The sequence below is a fragment of the Channa argus genome, chromosome 9 (assembly GCF_033026475.1).
Source record: "Channa argus isolate prfri chromosome 9, Channa argus male v1.0, whole genome shotgun sequence".
NCBI lineage: Eukaryota > Metazoa > Chordata > Actinopteri > Anabantiformes > Channidae > Channa > Channa argus.
In genome coordinates this window covers 260,098-280,674 of record NC_090205.1, presented here as the reverse complement: position 1 = coordinate 280,674, position 20,577 = coordinate 260,098, and the positions used below count along the sequence as shown (strand labels likewise).

At 39.3% G+C, this 20,577-nt stretch overlaps 1 protein-coding gene across 2 annotated transcripts in view; it reads right to left on the bottom strand.

The window, feature by feature from the left end:
- Nucleotides 1–20,273, bottom strand: part of gtdc1 (glycosyltransferase-like domain containing 1) — a 31,557-nt gene extending 11,284 nt beyond the window's left edge. For both annotated transcript variants that reach the window (XM_067516377.1, XM_067516376.1), the window contains exons 1-4: nt 20,221–20,273; nt 10,126–10,307; nt 8,231–8,398; nt 6,062–6,235 (exon numbers count right to left, since the gene is read on the bottom strand). In XM_067516377.1, the coding sequence (XP_067372478.1) occupies nt 6,062–6,235; nt 8,231–8,398; nt 10,126–10,307; nt 20,221–20,271 (575 nt within the window). In that variant the 5' untranslated portion in view covers nt 20,272–20,273. The remainder of the gene's footprint in view (nt 1–6,061; nt 6,236–8,230; nt 8,399–10,125; nt 10,308–20,220) is intronic.
- Between the last annotated feature and the right edge of the window lie 304 nt (nt 20,274–20,577).

The window sequence follows — 20,577 nt, the reverse complement described above, 5'->3', positions numbered from 1 at the left end:
TGGGTGAGAGCTGATACATAGCATGAACTGTTTGAACAAAATCAGTGATGGAGAGAGACTACTGCAGACTTCTGCAAGGCACTTTACTTAAAATCCAGGTAGCTTCAACCTGTCCGTGAAGAGGTGAAACATATACAGAAATGCACACATCAGGACAATGTATGTTTTCAGAAATGATCAGACATGGGGACAACAATAAATTTGAGATATCAAATATGTTATAGTGTGCACCCTGCACCTCAGGCCTTCAATAAATAAGAAGCTAATAAAGTCACTAATCAGAAGTTATTCCTCTTCTGACTGCTGAGAAGGAAGAGCTTTGATCGAAACAAGTATTTGTGCAGTGCTGCCAGTAAAGCTCAATGAGTGTCAGCAGAAGCCAAGGTCTGTGAGAGACTTAAAGATATTTAGATCAGTATGAGAAGATTTAAATGAAGACTTTAAGACAAACACATTAAAATGTGGAGACACAAAAACAGGAAGACATGAAAACTTGAGAAGATATTAAAAGACTAACACATAAAGCCATTAAAACAAATGAAGACAGGGAGACATTAAGTGGCAGAGACAAACATTAAGACATAAATACAGATGGACATTACACTGACAGTGTTTTCTAAAAGCCCCAGAGAGGAAAGTTGGACGGACACAAATAAGACAGTTGGTCCACTCAGCTGAGCGGTAGTTGTGCTGCGATGCCTCTGGGAAAAATGATTCAATAATCCATTTTAGAAATTGCTTGTTTGACTGCAGGCTATAAATACATGGGGTGGGGTTATCTTATTGATAAATCAACAGTAATCTGTGTGATGACCTCACCTCTGTGAGGCTGATTAAAGACGAAAGATGAAGGTCAAAAATCATTCAGCTCATTTAGTTTATTGGCAATAATCAAAAAGAGTTGGAGCTCCCAGCTTTAATGAGTATTATCAAATCACATCAGACTTTCTATAAATGGACCAATATTATGTCCACATAAAACAGGAACACAACTGTTTTCTGCAGGCTCCTTTTTCCTGTGTAACAAAGAGTAAGAGCTTGAGCTCCTGATGTCAAACCGCTGATTGATGGCAGGTTTCTGATGTGAACTGAGACCCCAGGGTTTCATCTGTGTTTTCTTGCAGCTGCTTCAGATTGCTGTCATCAACCAAACACCTACTGTTCTTAGTCTGCGTCCCACATCAAGTCTAAAGTCAGAAATTTAACTGAACTAGCAGGAGTAAATGGTGTATTTTCAGTAGTAGATTCAACCAGGTTTGGTCCCTAAGTTTTCCATCTTTTCCATATGGAAGGTCTCAAAGGACTGTGTAATATGTTGGACAGATTTTAAAGTTTTAGAAACCCGAGAACAGACTGAGTCATACTAAACTTTAAAGCTTTTACAGGAAGTGGAACTGAGGATCTAGACTCAGCTCTGAGTCCTGAAGTCCTCCTGGTCTCTGCTAGGTCACACTTAGGCCTTCACATCTTGGAGGTTTCTGTCACTTTAAATGCATCTCATTAGCACAGAGCTGTGGATCAGAGCCTCTGAGGGGGGTGGTGGTTCAGTCCGGTGGACTGAAGGAGTCTCACCAGGTCATTACAGCACATTAGGATCCACATTAGAGTCAATAAGAGACGAGCCTGACCGAGATCCGGCTGACAGTCCAATGGCATTCAAGGTCTCTCTGTCAGAGCACAACAGGAAGTTGTGTCATATGGAGGCAAAACGTTGACATTAGAATGCGTCCAATTATTTTCAGGCATCTGTAAAAAACAAACCATTTTCTAAAATGGGATCTGCTGGATACATCTGCAACATGAAAACCAAAAACTGTTCTACTGGAGAAAACAGGGCTCTTAGAATGTCTTCTCTGGTCCCTTGGACCCTGTGGATACATCACATTTAAAGGCACATAGACAACCATGAAGTGTTTCCTGGTCTGATTAACCTTCAAAACAGCTGAAGCAGGACCCAATGAGGACCAGCAGGGATTATGTGGATCACAGTACATGGTATTAGCTGTACTGGTATCAGTACTGTGTAAGCTGGACAATAGCAGCAGGTGTGATATCATAACCCTCCATCCATCCACTGTCTTCAACCACTCATTCTGTTCAGGGTCATGGGGGCTGGATCCTATCCCAGCTGTTAGTGAGAGACACGGTCCACCCTGGATAGGTCTCCAGTCTGTCTGATTCTCACAGACCAATGATTTGATGAAGGTGAGACAAATATCAGTGCAATAGAGCTGGATGTTACTGATATCAAGTTCATTTTATTTGTGCTGGGGAAAAAAAGTTTTTTTCAGTCTAGTTAGCTGAGAATTATCACAATAAAAGAAGAATTTAAAGACCCAATGTGTAACATTTTTACATTAAGTAACTGCTTCAAAATTATTTTGATGGTACACTGCCTTTGTCATGTGACAATGGCATAACACCTTACTGCTGCGTAGGTCCATATTCTCTCAATAGAAATGAATCTATGTGATCCATGGGTTTTCTTTGCATGGCCATTTAACATCACATGTGGTAAGAACGTGGTGTTTGAGGAAGCAAGAATATCTGTTTTTATAGCTTTATGTTTAAAGTCACTGTTCGGTTTGTTTATATATTTCACTGTTTTGTCAGTGAAGGACGACTAGTCAAATAAGCATAAACATTGCAAAAAACAAAAACAAAGACAAAGTCAGCCCTGTCCTCCCTGTCCTTTCCCATCCACTGTCAATTTATGTGTTAACTAGTGTTGGTTAATTTATTTACAATAAGACAATACTGACTGCATGTTACACTGACTGTTGCGCTTCAGTTGTTAATATTACAAATTAAAACCCCCACCTCTACTAGCTGTATCTGACTGATTTCTATATCCATTTGAAAGCTTGCGCGGTGGTTAATATTGGCCTTCGTCACCACGTGTCACTGTGGATCCTCACAGGACCTGATGTGGAAAATCTGTCCTTTGATTACTGTCGGCCTCTCTCCTAATGACACCCTCTACATCTTTAATCTGCACAGATGAGAACATCTGCTTACCACCTCCATCACTCTGCTGCTAAGGAGTGCAGAGCGGAGGGGGCTTAGATGCTGAGGTTTGCTGGAAACTTGGGTCTTGTAGGTTCCTGAGCCAGAACTGACCGCAATTGGCTCCATATGTGTGTTTGAAGTGACTGTGATGAAGAGAACAAATTAAAGATCAAGGCATCACACACACACACACACACACACACACACACACACACACACACACACACACACACACACAGGTCCTTCTATCCTTCTAGTGAGGAAAGAGCTCATGGCTTTGTGAACCGTGGTGAGGCGTGGGAATGAAGAATGAAGAATCATTCGTTTAGTTCACGTCAGGCTGGAGGAAAACACCAGAGTGGTATTTTCACATCTCTACTGACAGCAGATGAAACACCAACACTTACTTAAGAAAAGGGGACACTTCTGTTCTACAACAAATTCCTTTTAACCAACCAGCAATTTTTTTAACACCGGGTCTTTGTATGATGACCATTGTAGCTCAACAGTGTGAGTGACTTAGTTGAAATTATGACCTAGTGAGTTTGTCTAATCTGTAATAGATATGAGCTGTCTGCATATTAAACTAACCCTTTAGCCTGATTTGTCATATAAACTAATAACTCTAGTTCTGGTGGAATCCATCAGCAGCCTCCACAGTGAACCTGAAGAGTCAGTGAGAGTGACTGATATCTATGAGAATTTTATACTATGCTATACTATGTAGAAAAAAAGCATAATGCACATACAGTAGAAAGCATAAGTTTACACTGGATAAAGAGACAGGACACCTTTTTTCCCATATTTGCTATATGCCAGAAAAATGAGTGAGATAAATTATTTTAGAGAATGTTTTATTACTTTCTTCAAAGTCAGAAGTTTACATACACTAAGATCATTATGCCTTTAAACACTTTGTGAAAGCCCAGATGATGATGTCATGGATTTGGAAGCTTTTGATAGGTTAATTGACAACATTTGAGTAAATTGGAGGCACATCTGTAGATGTATTTATATGGCACACCTCTATCACACTGCTTCCTTTGTGACCTCATGGAATGGGTACAATTTGCCTGAAGGTGACAAGTTCATCTGTTTAAACTATTTGCCACAGCGAATCATGTGCCTCCATCTAACCCTGTCCTCTGCATTCTCTTCTCATACCAACTAACTTAATGTCCTCTCTCACTACATCCATAAATCTCCTCTTTGGTCTTCCTCTAGACTTCCTGCCTGGCAGCTCCAACCTCAGCATCCTTCTACCAATATATTTACAGTCTCTCCTCTGAACATGTCCAAACCACCTCAATCTGGCCTCTCTGACTTTATCTCCAAAACATCTAACATGAGCTGTCCCTCTGATGTCCTCATTCCTGATCCTGTCCATCCTCGTATCTCCCAAAGAGAACCTCAACATCTTAAGCTCTGCTACCTCCAGCTCTGCCTCCTGTGCTACTGTCTCTAAGCTGAACAACATCGCTGGTCTCACCACCGTCTTGAACACCTGTCCTTTCATTCTCGCTGATACTCTTTTATCACACAACACAACAGACACTTTTCTTCACCTGTTCCAACCTGCTTGCACTCGCCTCTTCACCACTTTTCCACACTCTCCAGTACTCTGAACGGTTGACCCCAAGTACTTAAAGTCCTGCACCTGTCTTGCTGCGGCTAAGCTTAATTTCTCTGTTTTCCAGAGCAGACCTCCACCTCTCTAGATTTTCCTCCACCTGCTCCCTGCTCTCACCACAGATCACAATGTCATCTACAAACATCATAGTCCACAGAGATTCCTGTCTAACCTCATCTGTCAGCCTGTCCATCACCAGAGCAAACAATCCTTGATACAGACTGACCTCCACCTTGAACTCCTCTGTCACACCCACAGCACACCTCACCACTGTCTTACAGCTCTCATACATGTCCTGCACCACTTCCTCATATAATACCACAGCTCCTCTCTCTGCACCCTGTCATACTAGTTGTAGTTGGACCCATGATGACCTGTATCATACTGCAGAAACAGAAAAACAGACTCTGGTCTCTGAACGAACCGCACAAAGCAGATCCATCATTATCAAAGTTCTTTTAGTCTTTTATTGGAATCAAACACCTGACAACCAGCAGAAACACAAAGCTGCACAAAAACTGACAACAAACTGAACTAAGAAAAAAGGTTTTGAGTTTTCAAGAATTAGACACTTGCTGATCACATGGGGTCCACATTGATCTGATTTTGCTCTGACAATACTGAGAAAAGTCAGCGTCCTGCTGTTGGGCTGTGATGGATGTGATGGCATTGTGTCCTGCTGCATGTTTTTGCTGTCTCGGTTCAATCACTATTAGATTAAAAAAGTCCACTACTCTGAGTGATAGATGGATGCCACAAACACACCGACCACAAAGAGTGCTCAGTGTATTCAGATACACAAAAGATACTTTTTGCTATGACTTTTGCATCAATCCATGGGTTTTATCTGCAAATAAACTTGAATTTAGGCCTGACAAGCATGGTCTACAATCTATTGTGACCTTTTACCTGCAAAAAGAAGGTGTTTTGGATTTAGATTGAAGTTTTAGACCGTTTCATTTTCCATGTAAAATATTGTTTGAAATTTGCAGAGCCGCATTGCCAGAATTGGGTTTAAGACGAGAACTGGACTCATTTACATAGAATGTGTTTTGCTCTACTTTATATTAACACATCTTCCTGACCGCAGAAGAAAAAAATAGATGCTCTTAGGACTGCATGAGTTCAATAAAACGTATTAGAGATTTAACCTCATATTAAACTGTTGGACCGTGACTATGCCAAGTGCTAGCATATGAATTTGTCTCATCAATACAGCTGGTCAGCACTCTGCACTACAACCATCTCTGGGAATAAATAAATGTCTTCTTGAAATACTGAAATCTCAGTATTAGGGTAGTAGGGGTCACAGAAAAAAATAAGGCACAGTTTAGGTTTGGTTTTCCTCCTGTGGGTCAGCTCTGTTTGCTCCTACCTCTATCTCTCACCTAAACTCAATCTGAGGAAAAGGTTCATACTGACCTGCTAACATCGGGAAACTGGACTGGGTAGTTCAGAACCACACACTTGGGACGGATCAACTGTTCCAGGTCTTTGGGTCGGTGGTCTGGGATCTTCTTCATGAAGGACAGGATGGAGGACAGGAAGGAGTCCATGTTGAACTGCGAGTTGAAAACTACCACATCTGACACCAGGCTGGACCACACAAACACACAGAACTGATAAATACTGAGGTTTAAACAGGCAACAAGTCCATGTCCCTGATTCTCTGTAGCAGCAGAAAATCCTGAATGTCTTTGACACTAGGGATGATGCGGAGGAGGGTCACACCTGTGTTTTTTCTGGCTGCTGTGACTAAGAGAGTTAAACATGGAAACATTCTGTAGACCGTATCACCCAAACCCAACTGTTACACTAGGATTTGTGTGGAGGGGAGGTCCTTGTGTTGGGAGTAATAAAAGGATACTTTCTCTGTGTAACAAAGGGGGATCACAAATACTTAAACCTGACCATACTGTACTGCAGAGGGAGCTTACACAATCTGAATGGTAAAGTAAAAGTTTAATTGTTTAATAAGTACTCCCCTAAAGTACCACTTGATTTTACCACTTTATGTACAGACAGCCCCTTCTTCCAGAAAAGTTCATTAGATTCTGGTTTAACTAAAGCAGGTAGGATAACTCTAAATATACTCAAATGCAAGTACCTCAAAACTGTACTTGAGAGAACACCTCTTTGTCTTCTTTTCCTTTCGGCTGTTCCTTTTCAGGGGTTGCCACAACGAATCATGTCCCTCCATCTAACCCTGTCCTCTGCAACCTCTTCTCTCAAACCAACTAACTTTATGTCCTCCCTCACTAAATCCATAAATCTCCTCTTTGGTCTTCATTATGAGTTCATTTTCCAAGTCCTAAAGACTGTCTTATTCAGCTGTTACATACACGGTTTTATTGTTTCAAGCAGCTCTGCTGTCAGTAGTCACCATCATGGTTTGTAGTGCACATGTGTGCAGTGTGTCCATAGTTCACATACACGTGTTTGTCTGTGAGACAGCAGGAACCAAGAGTATCCTAATAGTTTAGAGTCAGGACAACATGTTGAAAGTCTTCACTTTATCATTAGTGTTATACAGCATCATTGTTATATATATTAAAATTATTCTATGTAAGAATTAAATGATGGTTATTAGTGATGAATTTCCCCATAGGGATGAATAAAGTATCTATCCATCTATCTTACTATGAAAACATTATATTGAGATAATATTTGGGGCCGTACTGCCCAGCCCTGAACACCTAACCTCGTTCCTTCTAATTTCTGTTATAAAGCATTCTGCCCCTGCATCATCATCTTCATTCACATTAGTAAAGTGATCTGGCCCGGGTCCAATCAGACATCTTAATGATCTGTTATTTAATGCCGGTTTAACCACGTTAGCAAAGACAGAGAGATGGGGACTTATTGACATGCTGCCCAGCAGATCAACAACAATCAGTTTTCTGTTGGACGTCTGATTAATGACAACATGACCCATTTCAATTATACACATAATTAACCAATCATGTCAGCCCAGGTCGTTAAAGCCTGACATGTTCATTAGGGAACAGAGACAGTACATTAATGCTGCTCTCAGGTTTCATGACGCTATTAAAACCTAATGAGTCTTACAGCTAATTGTTACAATCCTCATTCTTATGGACCCACATGACACACCGACTCAAATAATGGACTGAATGTAGTTCAATCAGCGTGGTTTACCTGTCTGTCACCTGGCCCCATTCTCGATCCATTCTTACACACTTATTCGTTGTTCTGAGACATGTTCAGAATTTCTGTCTTTTTCTTTAAAGTACTAACAAAGTACCTATATCTAAAGAGTGTATAATTTCTATCTATGTTGATGACATTTTAAATGGTATTAGTACCAGGTTCACAAAGGTTAATTAGTTAACTTGATTAAACATCAAAATGGGAAAATTAAACCAAACCCTCTGTGTTTTAACATTAACTCAGTCAATTAAAATTATTTTATGGCTTTTGTGCCCATGACCCTCATGGACTGAGCTGCTCTCTTCATCACCTCATTTTAAAATAATTTGATACATGTTGTGGCACTCACGCCCTCTGCTCATCTTTTTACAGCAATTCCAAACCCTTACAAGCTACAGAGTTAAATGAGCTGGTGTTTACCATGAGAGGACCTGGTTGTAGCCATACTGGAAGTCTCTGTCCTGGTCTTTGCGGACAGGATAAATTAGCTGGTTCTCGTGGAAGTACAGAACCTTCTTAAGATGAGCCAGATCTGGTCTGAGAGCCACCAGCTCACACAGATTCAGGACTGAGCTGCTGAACAGGACTCTGCAGAGATAAAGATACAGAAATACAAAATGGTCACGGAAACAGCCTACTGAAGATTAACACTCAGACACAGATGTCAGTGGACATTCATAATTTGGGACCCATTTCTGGGGAAAAAATTGAAAAAAAAAAGGAGAAAAAAAGATAATTTTGAAGTAAGTGTGATGAAAGCTTTGGAAAGAAATTTAATGTCAGGAGGAGTAGGGTGAGTCTGCAGCAGGATTACATCCAGTCCTCAGAATTAAAATAGAGAAGACTCATTTGGTTTGAGTCAGACTGACTTCTGTCACACTTTTGTACCTTAGGCCTGAAAACACATCAGACCAGGTCCAGGAAATTAGTCTAATCCAGGTTTAAAAGTCTCTCAAGCATTAGCAGTGTCTCATGGAGAAGCCACATCAAAGTCCCATCTCTCGAGGGGCTAATGGACGTTGTGGGTGAAGGAAGGAGTCTCAGTTTGAAGGACAGAGATTGGGGGTCAGTCAGGGAGACCAGGGGCTCCACAGACGTTTGAGCTGCCAGGTTCAGATGAAACAGGGGTGGTGTAATGTGCTGAACAATTTTTAATATCAGGAGGACATAAGAAAATAAAAAGGTAGGGCAGTGAAACAGTGAATCATGTTTGTTCATGATGCCTTGTTCAAAAACACAATCTAAGAATGAGTCAGCCCCCCCACACACTGAAACAGCACACGCAGCAGTGAATTAAGGCCTTTCAGGATTTCTGAGTAGCAATTCTCAACTATAGCTCATGAGGCTGATGGTGGAGTGATGATATTAGTCAGCAGCTTCAGACCTCTGAGTCACTGAAATTTACAATCAGATCCTCCTCATGCTGCTCATTAATCTGGGTTAAGGTGAAGTGCTTTGCTTCTAATCCATCACTTCATTCTGTGACTTTCAGTAGTTTCTGAGCTTTTGGATGAGTTTACTGTCGGTTTTATTGTTTTGTACATTTGCATAATCATATAGATTATGATAAGTTAGTTGCACAAACAGTACCCTGTTGGCATCTTCCTGGTTTTCTGCTTCACTTGGTCATGAAATGTGTTTAAATCTTAACTGAAGTCACAGATATCAAGAAACACAATATTTCTAAGCTGATAAAAGATCACAAGTGTTTGGTCTTTATGTCTTTATTGAAAACACCCATTACGCATACCACATATTGTTGGAGAAAAAGCAGTGACAACACAAGGCTTCTGATGTCACTAAACATCAATCAATGAAATGAAAATGGAGGTGTGATTTAGAGTTACCTTAAGTCATAAAAACACTCTGTCACTGTCTATTCATAAGCAGAATCAGCTTATGTGATACATGCCTCCCAATTAAAAGAGACCTCAGAAGATCTACAGTCAAGGGTTGTTCATTTCCATGTAGCATAAAGTGTCACAGAATAATATCTAAAACTTTATATATTCATCTGTCCACAGTTGGACATATTGTTCAATGAAGACATGAAAGATCATGATCACATTTCACAACTGTATTTCTCTAGTAGCTTCCTTTATTGTGTGTTATGTGTACAATGTTACCCTTAGTTCTAAAAGAACAAACATTTGTGCCACAAATTTGTACACATTTCCAGTAAAAATGCTGTAAGTAGCAGTAGTACCAGTTTATTGTACAGATGTTGTAGAAACCAAGGTTACATACGTTGTATGTAGTTTACCAATACAAGCGTTACCTGAAAAATTGTGAGCAGTTACCTATGTGAGTCTCACCTGTATGTTGGACAGGCAGGGATGGTCTGGCTAAAGTACAGTGCAGCGGTTCTTGCCCTCCAGTGCCATTTCTTCGCGGGCAATGTGAAGACGGAGCAGCCATTAATGTTTTCTTGCAGCAGGTCTATCAGCTGTTTGTGTGAGCCGCCATAGAATGGCTCTACCAACAGAACTCTGGGAGACTGTGAGACAGACACGGATTACTGATCGTATTCAGTAGATGAAAAGATCATCATAAGAACTGTTTTTGGTTTTGTGTTTGACATATGCCATACATATTAGCTTCAGTATTATTATGGTGGTGATGCAGTGGATCAAACAGAATCGAATCAACTTTATGGGCCCAGTCTGTCAACTCATTTGCTTCAGGGTGCTGGTACAGGGGACAATGTGTGTTCATCAATAAACAGAAAGCAGAGTTACATGTATGAACAACTAATAAAACACGAGTGCTATGCAAAACGAAAACCATTTTTTAAATTCAACACACTTAACAAATCAAATGTTTTCAATGAAGACAAGATTTATCCTGAAATTAGTATAAATAAATGTATAAACAATGTGCGAAATTAAAATTTACTAAAACGCAGTCAGTGAGGCAAGGTTACAACAAGAGTTAGTTTGATGTCTTACAAATGTTTTGCACGTGTTTGGTCATAAACTGTGTTGTGATGGGTTTAAAATATTAACTCTGCTGCTTTTCTTTCTATAAATGTCTATGTGATTAATATGAGGCTGTTGAAATGAAAACAAACACTTAATTGAGATTATCACAGTGGAAACTGTCTAGAAACATCAGGACAAAATTTCAGACAAAGGAAAAAGGTCCATATAACACTGACATATTCACCACTCACACTCATTTAACTCATTTAACTAATTTTATCATCACTACAAAACAAACTTTGATACCATCGGCACCAAAGTGTAGGTGTAACAGAGCTCAACTTTAAATCTGTTTAAATTGATTGTCAGACGCAGACAGCATGCACATAAATTTATACATTAAATACGTATAGTTGCTGCACAAGTGTGTACACCAAGTGAGATTAAAAAAAAAAAGTGCACGAGGGAGAGACTAGCCGATCAATATTTAAATGTGTGTAACAGTACACATGTCCACATCCACATGTTGATGCCATTTGTTTGAGAGCAACATATCTTAATACAGGATGACTAAATCTGAAAAAAAAACAAAAAAACGAAAAAGACAAATATCACCAGGTCACATATAATATTCTCTGACAACATATTTGGGGGTTTTAAAAAAACATATTACTCATTAGCTGCATGGTGCAGTAAATGTTTACTACTGCAATGAAAATTACTGACAGTTTTAATACTGCAATTAAGAAATGGACAAATGTACGAAATGAAGGAAAGAGTAAGCTAGATGCAATGTCCACTGTTTTGTCTCATTTTACAGTATAAAAAAAAACCAAAGTAAAAAAAAATAACGGTAAACAGTATTTTGGTTAAAAAGAAACTGATCTGCGGTAGGAACTGTAACAGAAGTAAATAAGCACGGCTTTACAAAGTATTTGTACATTCGATTTTTATCAAATTTGAATGTTTCACGTAGCCCTGGTGTTTTAATTAATTCTTTAATTAGTTCTGATTTTTGGTGGCCATAAATTACAGTAAAATCCACATTAAGTGTTTCATGAAAACAAGTTAATATATTAGTTGTTGCATGGATAAATGTCCGATGGAGAGGAGAAAGAAGGCTTGCACATTTTCTGCTCCAAACAAAGTTTGCAGAGAAAAAATTAGGGAAATTTAAATTGACTTTATAGTGATGATCCATTTAATCATCATATCAGCCCTCAGCTTGTCTTATATTTTTTCTTATGACATCTGGCTCACTCCTATTAGTCTGTCTTTTATGTTTTATGTTCTTGACTGAAACCTGTAGTGCTGACCTCGAAGGCTTAAACAACGGTAAACTTTCACTGTTTAATATTTTGACTACACCAGTGCTAAATCAATCAAAAATAACAACGATCACATTAATTAAACGTGGACTTCTATGTATATTTCCATTAAATAAGAAAACAAAAACACGGGGGACATGAGCCAGATTTATTTAAATGTGGAGCATGCACCAGCCTGATGGAGGCGACGTAGTCCTGAGCTAAGCGCTGATGGCCCTAAACATTTCAGCAAGTAAATGACAAACTATTGTTGATGATGAGCGCTGTTGCAAAGTTAACTCTGCAGTAATAAACACAGCAGCACAATGCATCCTGGCAGTGAAGCTCTGGGTCCATTATGATATGAGGAGGTTTACACTGTGAACAAGAGGAAGTGGACGACTTAGAGACCCAGAGCTTTATGTCCTTCTACTGAATTCCCTCCCAGTGATTTCCAATCCGCCCTCCTTTTAGCTGCCCACAATGGGAGCTAATGTAGCAGCAGCAGCACTCAGCATTCGCCCACAGTCTGCTCAATCACTCAATATCTGCTCCCTGCTGTTCTGTAATGCCACTCATATCTGGAGAAGGAAATGAGCTGTGCAATCTGCTCTCCCTTTTCTGTTTCTGTTGATGGGAGAGATACCAGTACGATGGTTCGACAGAGGTTAAATGCAAATGTGTCAAAAATAAGAATCTGGTCAGAAACACAAAAATAACATCTTCCATTGTACTAAAATGGTTCAATCCATTTTCTGAATGCTTTCAAAATAGTGTGAAAAATGAAAATGTGAACAAAGCCAGATGGTTTGATTAACGCAGCAGTTTCTGACCTCTTTGGCCTTTAAAACGAACACTGACAACTGGTTTCAGGTTCAGGACTCAGTGGTACAGCATCAGGGATTTTTACTGTTCTTTTAGTTTCACATTGATTTTTATAGATCTATAGTGCAGCACGAACACATTTCAAAGATATGAAAGATTTGTAGCTGTATTAGATTACTTTACGATTGATACAATCGAATGAATCCCAGCTTCCCTGCTTTTAGAGCCGACTTGGGCTGTTACTGCACCCCTCTCCTCTGTACTGCATCTCTCCCTTATTAAGTCTGTCCTGTTTTTGACTGTGAAGTAAAGGCAAAGTCTGAAACTTGTTACTGGTAAGATAAAAATGTAGAGAGAAAAAACAAACAAATGTCTTTGGAAAATGTAACAAGTTGACAAAGAGAACGGATGGGCAAAAAAAAAGAACTAAAGCCCAAAAAAAATTCAATTAAAAAAATGGTCCACAACTCCCCCTCCTCCAAAAAAAAAAACTATACATAAAAAACAAACCAAAGAATAAAAATAAGTTAAAAATTCCCCCAAAGCATTGACAAAACAAGTTCAAATGAAATCATAAAAATGAAGGAAATGCTAAAGGAGTAAGGAAATAATCTGAGGCCTATGTTCAGCCTGACTGTTCTGTTTGATGGTGCTGACAGGAAGTTTGTTAGTAAATGTGAAATTGATCGCTTAAAGCAGAGAGAACAGATGATTCCACCTTAAACACCAACAGTCCCTGTAAACCACGGAGGGGGATTCCAGCCTTGCAGACTCATCTCACCTAGACACCTTTTCTCGCCCACTGCTGCAAACATGGAAGGCTGCCGACACACATGAAACAAAGGGTTAATGTCATTGATTTCCCCCTGGTAGGGAATCCCCCCGTGCACCGAGCTGATGAAGGGTTAATAAGTCATCTGAGCTGAGTCAGCCGGCCGAGCGAGGCTGGAAACTAAAGTCTGTCAGTGGAATCGTGCTGGAAATGTTTTTCTGCTTTTTCATGATGATGGTTGTTGTGAATCTGTGGGTGCTGCAGGAATTAATTGCTTCATCACACATGACGGTTTCATGATATGCAAAATAGGAAACAAGTAAATACTTACATTTTCTCAACAATTACTATCTAAATCACTGCAGCTTACTATTGTGTCAGTCATCGCAGCTCTGCGTTTAGTTTACAAGACAACCAAAATGACAATTTCCAGCTGAAATGAAACAAAATGTTGTGCTGAGGCTTTCTGAAGTGTTAGTAGTTTTCCTGGTGCTATCTGCAAACTAACATTACAACCAGTGTATTACTAACCAGCCAAACACGTGCAGCCTTTGTTATTTAATGGAGTGAACTCAATTGAGGCCAACTACGTTTATATCTGTCAGTGCATGGAAAACAAACTTCACGGAGATCTACTGGAAATATGCTTCGACAAAGGTTGTTATAAGCTTACAGAATTCATTTTCAATTAATCATATGAAAATGAATGAAAATGGAAATGAAAAAATGAAATAAGACACAGCTCGATGCATTTAACATCTATGAAGGCCCTCTACTGCACACACAAAACTCATCACCAATATACGCCAAGAAAAAAACAAAATCTTTCATGTTAAGGGTTTATGTTTCAAAGTCTTAATAGATGGGTTTCAATGCAGTCATTACTGCAGACTAAAGAAAAAAAAGTTTTTACACCACTATACATTTTCTTCAAGATGCTTGTGTATTCCACTTCTTCCATTATTTCCAAATACGATTTCTTGGTCAGAAATCAAATTTTAAAAGGATGAAATGTGCCATTTTTAAGAGTTATATGTTACCACTCTCCAGACAGACACTCAAACCCAATTATTACTGCATCTACTACTATAAATTTCTGTCAGCCGACAACTTGTGTATTAACCATCATTGTCCACATAATTAATTAATTAATAACTAACTAACTAACTAACTCTATCAACACATCACACTCTGAAGCACCTGGCAGTGACGTTTTTAAAATCTTTCTCCCCAGATCACTATACAACACGCACAGCATTTTTTTTTAACTACTTCATGACCCAGTGTTTTGGAGTGATGAAAAGTGACCCAATAGAGAAGTGGGTATATGCTTTAAATTGTTCTGGACAACCCAGAAGGTCTACAGCACACAAACAATGTATTGTTTGTGTCTTGTTTTGTGTCTGTTTTGTGTCTTGTTTGTGTGTTGTTTTATTGTCTGCCAGGGAGTGGCACAATTTATTTAGACACCCAATTTTCAGCACATGTTCAGGTTACACTTGGGTGTCTTTAATGGACACCAGGGGATTGTTCCACTAAATCAACCTGCAGCCATATGCCTCTTTCACACATGCACTTGAATCATAAAGGTCTCCTGACTTTATCAGGAGGGGGTGTGTGAGAACCCAAATATCTGAGCAAGATGCTCCCACCATTATCCAGACTTTATTGAGTCCCCAGGACAAAGTCTGGATTATGTGCATAAACTCATCTGTGGATCACCATGCTCTGTCCCAAATTGTTAGGTTTCAAAGCGAGCAAGTGGTTGTGTTAACAAAGTTTCTGTCAGACAAAGAGCTGTAAAAACAAAATACAGTTTATATTATGTTATGTTATTATGTTATGCTCTCATGTGAAATCATACAGATTTTCTCCTGTGACGCTTCTGACTCAATCTCGATCTAATCTGTTACATGTGTGAAACGCAACTCCAGATAATGTCCAGAGCTTATTAATTCATTTGTATAAGAGGCTATATATAAAAGCCAAAGTAAAACCTCAAGCCGGGATGTGTTTCTGAATTAAGAGAACTTCATTCAAATAGCAGAGATTTCAGACAATAACTAATAACAATCCAGACTCAGAACCAACTCTTTTTTCAGCATTATATTGTGTACCTTCCTTATTGGGGCCTTGGGCCTGGTCTGTTTTTAAAGTATACTTCACCATAAAAGCAGAACAGCAGGAACAGCAGAAGTTTAAAGTCAGTAGAAGTTACAGTTAGACCACTGAAATGAAGACTTTTACAGAGTGATTGTGAGGTTTTTTTGGACTGTGGTAGAATTGTGCAACTACTCACTCTTCTGCACTCTTAGTTCATTTAATTTTAGATCTCTATGGTCCACCTGTTCGAAACAGATCAGCATAACACAGACACGTAGACATTTAAAGGTCTGCACTTACATAGTCCTTTTCTATCTATTGGCACTCAAAGCACTGTTTCTCATTCACAGTCATTTCATTGTCTTGCTGAAGGACATGTGACCAGAAGAGAGGGATCGAACCAACAAATGCAGGATTGGTGGACGACTGCTATACCTTCCAGCGGCAGAGTCGCCCCTATATAAATATGGATCTCAGAAATTATTTTCTAATTCTATTTTGATTTATTCCTGTGGAATTCATCATACAGAATATGTACTATGTACATGCTGCCATTTTCAACTTCTTACAAAGAACATGACCATGTCAGGTCCCGGTTGTGGTTAAAACTGGTTCAAACGTACAGAGATTATCACCACCCTTTAGGCCAAAGCGAATGAGCCTCAACTTCACTGTGCACTTCTCTATAATTCTTCTTAATAAATCCAATGCTGCATTAGATTTCCAGTTTGCATGCACCTGAGCAACGGGCAAGTTTCTTAACTTTTGACATTGATTAATGTCTAATTTGTAGTAAAAAATTAGTAAACGCAAAAGAAAAGCATTTTATTAATAATCTTAGAGAATACTGATATCTTTAAATATAAAATACCTACACAGAAATGCTGTATTCACCATTGAGATGCAGGAAACAGGGGCATCTTTCTCACTCTCATAGCCTCTCTACCGTTGTGCCGCAGGGCTCAGTTCTTGGTCCTTTCCTCTTTTCTATCTATACCTCATCCCTAGGTGCCATCATTCACTCACATGGTCTTTCCTGTCACTGCTACGCTGATGACACACAGCTCTTCCTGTCCTTTCCACCGGATGACTCCACTGTCTCATCGGGCAATTCTGCCTGTCTCTCAGACATCTCAGCCTGGATGAGTGAGAGACACCTTCAGCTCAACCTCTCCAAGACCGAAGTCCTTTTCTTCCCAGCCAGACCTTCGAAGCAACACAACATCAGCATCAACATTGGACCTACAGTGATTGTTCCCACTAAATCGGCCAAAAATCTGGGGGTCATCATCGACGACCAACTGAGCTTTAAGGACCACATCTCCTCGGTCTCTAGGGCTTGCAGATTGGCTCTCTACAACATCAGGAAGATCAGACCCTACATCACGGAATACACAACCCAACTCATTGTACAGGCGCTGGTCACATCTCGTCTTGATTACTGCAACGCTTTGATGATGGGGTTACCAGTATCAAACCACAATCAAACCCTTGCAGATGATCCAAAATACAGCCTCATTTTTAATCAGCCAAAAAAGACCCATGTCACACCACTTTTTAGATCTCTACACTGGCTTCCTGTAGCTGCTCGCATCAGGTTCAAAGCTCTGTCTCTTGCTTACAGGGTGGTTAACTCGACAGCTCCCGCTTACCTCAACTCACTCAATCAAGTCTACAATCCTTCCCGCCCGCTGCGGTCTGCCAACAAACGATGTCTGGTGGTCCCAGCACCGCACAGAAGACACCGAGCAAAAGTGTTTAGCGCAATGATCCCACGATGGTGGAACAAGCTACCAAACTGCACGCTCAGCAAACTCACTCCCAATATTCAAAAAACTGCTGAAAACAGAACTCTTCCGCATCTTCCTACGCACTTAAATCTCTTAAAAAATAAAATCAAAAATCCTTTCTGCTCTCTCGCACTTGCATCTCGGGAACTGTGAACACTTTCCTGATAGGACTTTGCTTTGATGTTTTCTCCTTGACTTAGTTTTTTGCTTGCCTTGTACCTGACTTGTCGCTTTGGATAAAAGCGTCTGCTAAATCACTAAATGTAAATGTAAACAACAACACTTTAAATCAAAACCAATTGTTAAAAATTAAAGGTAGTGTACTTGCCTTATGCAAGACTTCTATTACTTTAATTTTTTTCAGTTTTTTGAATATGAACTATTTTCTAAATATGGGTTAAATGCCCTGGCAGCAGCACTTGATTAAGTAAATGTCAGAAATACCCCGACATGAAAACTTGTGAAAGGTTCCTAAATAATGGCTGACTGATCGTGTGTCCACAAACTGTTTGATTCTCAGATAATACAGACTGAAGAACCTCATGCCCAATAACACTGCGTTAACCCAGAGCTGCTGTGACCTCTTGGAAAATTAAAGGGAGAGACTTTTAACTTTTTAACTGTAGCAGCTCACACTGAACCAGTTCATCAGTAATTATACAGTAAATCTGTGAAAACACTGGGGAAGGAACACAGAGCTTAAACAGGTCACTCATCATTTATTACAATATTTATTGAATATATACACCCACTGGCAACTGTATTGGGTACACCTGTACAAAAAAGGTTATAATTTCTGTTTTTAAAACTTTATTTAAGTTTTAAACTGTCAGAAAGGTGACAATTCTAATCAGTTTATTATTGAGATCATAGTTGGTGAAATTGTACTGGAGTGCATTTTAATAGGAGATAGTTCAAATGTTTTGGCCACCCTATTAACTTGAATGAGGAGCAGACACTTTGTTCAGTCTGATTCTTCAGAGGTGTTACAGAGTCATACCTCTTATAGCAATGTTGTAGCCTGTTTATGACCTGTCCTGTCATACATTTAAAATATTGATTTAATGTAGCCTACAGGTGTGGTAGAGTGAGTAGAAATAGTCTCGGATGGCTGTGTTTTCTCAGACAAAAAAAAAAGTACCTTGGCAGCCTGTATTTTAATAGTTTTACATTCTTAAAGCAAACATTTAGTGTTGCACTTTACGAATATGAGAATGTGGCATTTTACAATTTGGGTTACATTACAGTTACATTTCTTTGGTGTAATCAATCGCCAGATGGAAATAATAATGAACATTGTTGTTTACATTTGGCTTTGCCTCCACATTTTTATTCTTGTTTTGTTTGGGACCTAATCAAATCATTATAATTTAATTTGGAAAAGTTGAAGCCAATATGCTGACATAAACCACGACTTAACACCTAAGAAATTAGCCTTAGCTCAGCACCAACATCAAATTTACAGACCAATATTTGTTTGATACATTTCCAATCAAATTTTTATTTCAAAATGTCTGAAATTGATATGAAACTATTAGGACATCATAAAAACTCTCAGTAATACTCATTATTACTGAGATTATGAGACCTTCTGCGGGCCTAAAAATGAGGCCTAAAAACCTGCTTCATATTGTGTAGTTTCAATTTTGAGTCATGAGTCATGTTCTGTGATTCAGTTCTGAATGTAAAATCTTTCTACAGCAAACTTTATACACAATATTTACAGTGAGTGCAGAGACTCTGCATATCAGGTAGTACAAGTTTTGAATTTAAAATACTTCAGTGTACTTCTACTTCCTACTCCTCACTATTTCCGATAGAAATAATATTTTTTTCCCCCAAAACATTTGACAGCTGCATTGGCTTCATCATTATCTTTATTTACTTGTAACACACTAAAGCAGTTTTCTAAGTTTACATTTTAAAACCACACATAGCAGAATTCAGTATCTGTTGACCAATATACTATTAAAAGTATGCCACAATCAGTAAGGATTATTTAAATTAATATTGACTTTTAATAACTTTTTGAATTTAATTTATTAGTCTGAAATTTATTTGCAAGGGGGACAAATCCCCCCCAAATACTTTAGGTTTTAAGAAATGTACAACTGTTTAAAAACCTCTTAAACGTTTTTCAAGTCTAGACACCCTCGCCTTGTTATTTCTGGTTTAATAGCCGCTACATACGAGTTGTTGTGATCAAGCGTTATTGTAATAACTCTGTACTGCACACTGGTACAAAACTACAGTAACTGTGTGTAGTTGCTTTACATAACGGTGGTTTATGGTCTTCAGCTACATTAAGTTTGTGACGAGGCTGTACTCCCGAAATCAAATATTAGTTTCGGTACTTGTGTAAGTGCATCTGCTTAATTTTGATGTGTGATGTAGTGTAAACTCTTGGTGTTCTGGGAAGAAGACAAAAAGTGTCGGTCCTGCTGTCCCCCTCCAGCTCTGTTAGCTCACTAAACTCCGCTAGCAGCTAATTAACAGCTAACTAGCTTTCCTCTGCGCGTAAAAAAACAAAACTCCACTTCCGCGTTCTTTTCCGGTAACAACCTGACGCTGGACCGGAGCACCAAGTCGACTGTTCCCAGCAGGGACACAGTGTCCGGTCCTCTGCCGGTGACAAACAGCTGCACAAATTCCACGACATGAACTGTTCATTCAACTAAATCAGGACACTCACCTCTGACTGCATCTGTTCGGCGCCAAGTGAGAACCACACGTTACGCTCCATACGTCATTACGTCGCCTTAAGCTGCGTGCGGATTGCCCTCCTCCCGCCCCTCTGGCCGAATAATTATTTTAAAAAGTAAAAAAAAAAAGTAAAAGTAAACACCGGTTACTAAGGAGATAATCTAAAAAGTATGTAACATACGTTCACGTACAATTGAAGAATGAAAGTACTCGTCTGTTTGTCGTGGATGGTCACGTGACTTGCCCATCGTAAAGAAGGAGTACACCGGAAGCTCCAGATAACTGCAGTAAGTCTGTTGACCTTCCGTTTTTTCCGCCCAGCGAATACTCATGTCACAGCAAGTGG